The sequence below is a fragment of the Mus musculus genome, chromosome 17 (assembly GCF_000001635.26).
Source record: "Mus musculus strain C57BL/6J chromosome 17, GRCm38.p6 C57BL/6J".
NCBI lineage: Eukaryota > Metazoa > Chordata > Mammalia > Rodentia > Muridae > Mus > Mus musculus.
The window spans coordinates 40,927,787-40,934,575 of record NC_000083.6 but is presented as its reverse complement, the minus strand read 5'-3'; the positions used below and the strand labels follow the sequence as shown (position 1 = coordinate 40,934,575).

General features: G+C 37.5%; 1 protein-coding gene across 1 annotated transcript in view; it reads left to right on the top strand.

Moving 5' to 3' along the window:
• Position 1: 1 nt before the first annotated feature.
• Cenpq (centromere protein Q) overlaps positions 2–6,789 on the top strand; it is a 13,766-nt gene continuing 6,978 nt past the window's right edge. Inside the window, exons 1-5 of the mRNA NM_031863.4 lie at positions 2–193; positions 1,361–1,495; positions 1,726–1,780; positions 2,800–2,926; positions 4,497–4,562. Coding sequence (NP_114069.2) covers positions 1,397–1,495; positions 1,726–1,780; positions 2,800–2,926; positions 4,497–4,562 — 347 coding nt within the window. The 5' untranslated portion in view covers positions 2–193; positions 1,361–1,396. The remainder of the gene's footprint in view (positions 194–1,360; positions 1,496–1,725; positions 1,781–2,799; positions 2,927–4,496; positions 4,563–6,789) is intronic.

Sequence of the window (6,789 nt, the reverse complement as noted above, 5' to 3'; positions counted from 1 at the left end):
TACACAAGTGTGTTTGCGTTCCTCACTGACGCTTCCGGTTCCCAGATCCTGGAAGTTCTCCGTCTTTTCCGGTTGTTTGGGCGGATTAAGTCAGAAGCGCGCCTTTTGAATCCGTGAAGCAACTGTGAAGAGTCGAGGAAGCGATAAAGCGGCTGACAGATCCAGGGGATAATTTGAGCCTCACGCGTTTGTGGTAAAACTCCGTTTTGTTTTGTTTTGTTTTGTTTTTAAGGGGCAATGTCTAATGTCTGAATAGGTCTCTGCCATTTAGGGCAACTGTTTGAGATAACCCCAGAGTGGAGTGAAAATATTGATCTTCCCTCTCTAGTCCCCCTGACCCTCCCGGTCTTGGTTCCTGAATCTCTGTACCTCGTCCTGGAGCGACGGACAGAGTAGCCCAAGTTCACTCTCGTTAGTGGTTCGCAGATGAACAGCTTAAGTTGAGATAAGTCGGTTTAAACTAGTTTCAGTAAACCGGCCAAGAAAACAACAAGCAAACCGAAGCGGAGCGCCTTTTTCCACTCCTCCCATAAGGATTCGATCTAGTCTGAACGGGCTGATTCATAAAGAAAAAAAAAAAAATGTTCTTTGAGCTGTCACGCCGTCCGACTTTACGCTGGTTTCATTTAAGCACTTTATTTCTCTTCGTCTTGGCTAATTAATCCAAAGATATCCCCACAGCTGCCCACAAGTCATTTGATTGCATTTAGTATATCTCATACATAATAATTGTAGTCATAGCGGTGTCTACCAACCCACTGTTAAGCTATGATTTCCTGTGGATCTGGGAACAGTAAGGAATTTTTATCTTCTATCTTAATTTTTCTTTTCTTTTCTTTCTTTCTTTCTTTCTTTTTTTTTTTTTAAATTAACACAAGTTGAGTGGTCCCAACAGGTAGAAATCATGACCCTGGTTTCGATACTTACAATGTCTGTCTCATGATTCAATGTAGGCGTTTTCTGTATTACATCCTGCCATATATGTTGTTTAGCTTGGTGTTTTGGGGGGATTCCTAAAGGTTGGAGTAGGAGAATCTCCTGCTCTTTTGCCATCTCTTGGAAGACCCTTTTCCTCATTTCTGGGTTGCATTATCCAGCCTTGATATGATGGTTTGTGCCTAGTCTGATTACATCTTATTACCTCATGTTTGGTTGATGTCGCTGGGAGCCCTGTTGTTTTATGAAAGGAAACGCAGAAGCAGTGGTTTGGGGAAAGAAAAGGGACCCATGACTTGAGGAGTGGGAGAGGAAACTATGGTCAGATGTATTGCATGAGAGAAGAATAAATTTTTTAAAAATTTATGTACTCTTTTCAACAAAAATTATATTTATATTATAATTATATTTTTCACCTTTGCAGACTATGTATCGTTGTGATTATACTGTTTAGATGAAAATGTCTGGTAAAGCACGTGCTTCTAGGAAAAAACCTCAACAGGTGAAAAGAAGTTTGAAACAAAGAGCCAATAAGGAAGCGGATTTGCCAGAGAATGAGGTAAGATCTCTTTCTTTCAGATCTCTTTAATTAGAAATATCTATTTCCCTTCAAAGGGCTAAAAGTCAGTTTTACTACACATTGTAATTCATATCACAAACTTTAGTGCATTCTTTGTTTATCATATCTACAATACTTTTTTCTACCTCCTGGAAGGTATAGTATTTGTATACATGGAGTATGTGTTGCAAAACCATCTTTTTATCTGTTGTTTGTTTGTATGACTCTAGGTTGGAAACACAGCAAAAAGAAACAGAAGTCATGCAAAGCATCTGTCCTCTAAAGGTATTGTTCTGTATTAAAGTGTCTTCTACTGCTTTTCATGAAAAATGTTTCAGTATCTTGGTTTTGAGTTCAGAAATGGTAAAAGGTGAGCATAAACAGTCACATCCTCAATATTAATTCTAACAGCAAATATATAGAGGTTTGCCTGTCACATCGAAAGGAACTAGGAGACAAATTATTATCCCTCATTCTGAACTACTCATCTTTGATATAAAGACAAACCTACTTCTTCCTCTCTAAGACACCACGGATTTTGGTTCTGCCACTACTGTACAGATAGTTTGTAATCACTGTAATCACTAGCTTAAGCATTTCAAAGGTAATTAGTTGGAAATACCATTTCCTTAAACATCTCTTCTTTGTAAGATGATTCCTTACACATTGGTGCAAATACTGTTCTGATTTTCTATTTCCTAGGGTGCCATACGTTTACTTCGTAATTTCTGCACTCCTATAATTTGCATAGCATTCCCTTTTTCTTTACCTAATCTTTGTGAAGCCAATACTGTATATTATTGCTTATCCCTTGTACGTGGAATAGTTCATTGTCTAGTTCTTCCAGAAAACACTGTTGAGGGTTACCTGCTATATTGATAAGTAGAAAAGGAATCTCTGTTCCTCTCTATGAGCTACTCATCTCTGATCTAAAGATATACCTGTCAGTGTTTATTTCTTGCTTGTTCTTTCATTTCCAATGTTTGGTAGAAGTAGTTTTCCAGTATTTTTGTTGAAAGTCTTTAAGAAATAAAGTCACTTTTCAGAAGCAAGTTTTAATAATAATAATAAGTTGATTCTCTATTGAAAAGTATTTGTGTTGCAGTATCAGTTGATAGTATGTCAGGTATTGCCAAATAGAGCAGATGCATCTTCAGTAACTGACATGTTATAGCTGCAGTAAGATATGAGCTAAAGAGTAGAATGCCTTAGCTTCATAATGCCACTACTGTTCTTTATGTTAAAGTTATTTTTAAGTGAAACTGCAAAACTTCTAGATTGATTAGACTCTCTTGTATTACCAGTAACAGGACAAGCAACGTATGTTCATCTAAAACGGGTAAAAATATCATCCAGCAAGAGAACAACCTGGCAACCTCTTCCAAAGGATACTGAAGAGTATTTGCAAAGTATGATGGAGTCAGTCATTCTGTGAGTTTAGAAAGTTTTTCTTTGTGTTTTTCAGCTCTTGACTCAGGTATTTACTATATACAGCTGTCTCAATATTACTTCCTATCTGAGTTACTTTCTTCAGGAAGTGGCAGCATGCCTAACATAACAGAGAGATTGTTAGTCTTACAGGCTCAGCAGCTTTGAACCAAGTCCAGTGACTCTGAGCCCTTGGGAGGCAGAACATCATGGCAGTGGGAGCAATGCTTTTCAGGAAGCAAAACACAAGACTGGCACCAGGGACCAGGTGTCACTTAAAAGCATACCCTAGTCCCCTGTGTATCACCCAGCCAGTTACTAACTCCTAGAATTTCCAAAGTGAAGACCGTACATTCCACACATATGCCAAGGGCAGACATACCAAATTTATACCATGACTATTTTAAGGAAGTATTCTTCCATTTCAGAAAAGATATTCATTCATGATTGGCATACCATGACAGTATTTTAAGGCAATAGAGTGTTCTTCAACTTCAGAAAAGATATTCATTGATTCATGATCACCATTACACACACACACACACACACACACACACACACACACACACACACACAAAGATTTTCTACATTGTAGAAACTTGGGATTCTATCAGTGAAGTAGTAAAAATCAAGTCTGTGTGGGTTGTAGTCTAAAACTTTTAAATTGTTCCGTTAATATTGATTCTTCCCAAGGTATGTTCATGATTTACACTTTCTGTGAAAACTACCATGTTATATAAAACACAAACAGAGAACTCCACCATGAGAGAATTCAACTGCACCAGAGATGTTGGGTATATGAATTCTTATGATGCAATATGATTCAAAGAAATTTCCATTGTTCTGTTTAAAGTGTTTTGTAGATAATAGAATAAAAATGTGATGAGATTACCATGTTGTATGTGTGAGTGTGTGGGGGTCAATGAAACCCACTATTTTGTTTTAATATATACCAGGAGCAATAAAAACATAGATATATAATACTAAATACAATACTAAAAATTTTAATATCATGAATTTCAATTAAAGGTAAGTTATGTTGTTCAATAATGTATCTAGTAAACCCACAGAATCAATTAAGCTGGGCTCATAGGGGCTCACAGACACTGAACTGCCAACCAGGGAGCCTGAATGGGATGGACGTAGGCCCTCTGCACATATGTTGCAGTTGTGTAGTTTGGTCCTGTGTGACTCCTAACAGTGGGAACAGGGGTATCTCTGACTGTTGCCTGCCTTGGGGACCTTTTCCTCCTATTGGGTGGCCTTGTCCACCTTTACTGGGTAAAGAGGTGTCTAGTGTTACTGCAACTTGATATGCCATGGCTGGTTAATATCTGTGGTAGGGCTGCCCTTTTCTGAAGAGAAACAGAGGAGTGGATAGGGATGTGCAGGTGGGGAGAAGAGTCTGGGAAGAGAGGATGGATGTAAAAATTAATAATAATAATAGTAATAATAAATCTAGTATAAAGGAATAGGTGAATGATTCTGCTGAGTATGAACACTTGAAAAATTTTTGAAATACAGATTGTGTTATGCTTCAAAGTAATATTTCCTCAATCTTTTTGTTCCCCAGTGGAATTTTATTCAACATAAAAAGAAAAGAAGAAATTCAGTGTCATCTCAACCAGTTGAAGAAAAGGTAACCCATAATTGGAAATGATTAGATTTTAATTATTTTAAAAGTGACTTCCACCTGTGTTCTAAAATAGATTTCTATAGAATATGCCTTTCATTACTTTCTAAAGGAAATGATATTTGGAATTACATATTTATTAAGTTTTAGAGAATGTATACAAAAGAATATGTTCCTCATATAACTTTTATTTTCGTACTTTAGCGGTCTGTGTTTTGTGTCAGTATTTAAAAATACTTGATGATATGCCCCAATACAGGGGAAAGCCAGGGCCAAAAAGGGGGAGTGGGTGAGTAGGGGAGTGGGGGGTGGGTATGGGGGACTTTTGGGATAGCATTGGAAATATAAATGAGGAAAATACCTAATTTAAAAAAATACTTGATGACATCAACTCCTTTACATTTTAACAACTTAAAGGAAGCATTCACAGCTCTCACTTTGTCTTGTTGTCCACTGCTGTTGTTAACCCTACTGTTTTCCTTCGCCTCTGTCTCAATTAAATTTTCCTATGCTTTGGTAAAACATAGGCGACTTGGAAAGGACATGGTTTATTTCATCTTACAGCCTATAGTTGATCAGTGAGGGAAGCCAGAGCAGAAACGTAGAGGCTGAAACGAGAGTAGAAGCCATGGAGGAACACTGCTTATTCATTTCCTCCTTGTGCCATGTTCAGTCTACTTTCTTACAGCACCCAAGACCACCATCCCAGCCGTGGTACTACCCACAATGACCTGGGCCCTCCTACATCAATCGTCAGTCAAGAAAGCACATCACAGGCCAATCTGGTGCGGGGTGTTGTCTCAGTTGAGGTTCTGTCTTGTCCATACAAGTCCGTATTTTATTGCTCAGTTATTTACACAAGCAACAAGTTTGATCTATCTTGTTGATTTTCTCAGAGAACCAGCTCTTAGTTTAGTTTATTCTTTGTATTGTTCTCTTTGTTTCTAATTTATTGATTTCAGCCCTGAGTTTGATTTCCTCCCATCTGCTTCTCTTGGGTGTGCTTGGTTTGGTTTTGTTTTGTTGGAGTTCTGTTCAGTTGCTAGTATGAGAACTCTCCAATTTCTTTGTGAAAGTTCTTAGTGCTGTTAACTTTTCTCTTAGCACTTCTTTCATTGTGTCCCATAAGTTTGTGTATGTTGTGCCTTCATTCTCATTAAATTCTAGAAAGTTTTTAATTTCTTTATTTCTTCCCTGACATGGTGATCATTGAGTAGAGAGTTGTTCTGGCTCCATGAGTTTGTAGACTTTCTGCTGTTTGTATTATTGCTGAAGTCTAGCTTTAATCCATGGTCTCTGACTGGGGCCTGAATGAGAAAATGTTCCTGTGCTTGGGCTGATTTACTGCATTATTGATAGGAACTAAGTCATGTTCCTATCCCCATGAACAGACAAAAGGTGCCTGCCCGGCAGACCAATCTTTTAGCTCAATTCTGAACACAAAATTCATTTATTTATCTTGTTACTTGTCTCAAATTAATGTCATGCAATATTTCTTTAAAACTTCATATTTATTTGTATATGTGTGTGTACACTCACACATAAGCTATGGCATGCATTGAAAGTAAATTACACTGTAGAAGAATTATTCTCTTCTACCTTGTGTTCAGGGATTGAACACAGGTCATCAGGTCTGCATGCTGAGGATCTAGAGTCTTTACCCACTGAGCCATCTTACCAGCCCTATAATTCAGTGTCTTTGATAGTGAATTTTCCACTAGTTTGAAATTCCACTAGCTAGGGAAGATTCCATGAGTTTGGCATCAATAAAGGGTTAAAATTTTGGAACATTTTATGTGTTAGGCTTGGGAGGATGTTCACCTTACAATAGAATTTTTAGACAAACTACAGTTATTGTGGCAGAATCTCTACAGTGATTTTATTCTTCATTTCTCATAAATTTGAAGACTCAAGTTTGAGAACATTATTTTGCTGTCTGCTGGAGATAGGGACTCGCACAGAGAAGACTTCATTTGGGATATAGAATAAAATCCATGTCATACTACTCTGCAGCAAAGCCTGTAGACCTCTTCTTATCTGCCCTAGCTTTAAAACTAAGTGATCTTCGAAACCTTTAGATTAACCTTTATTGGCTGCGTCCTTTAGAGTGAAAGGTGGGGTGTAGGGTCAGACTCAAAATTTCTAGAGTACTTTCTTTTATCCAACATTCCATATTAAACTGTCAGACTCACATTCTATAGTATAGAAAATGCATTTAAACAATATTAGGAAA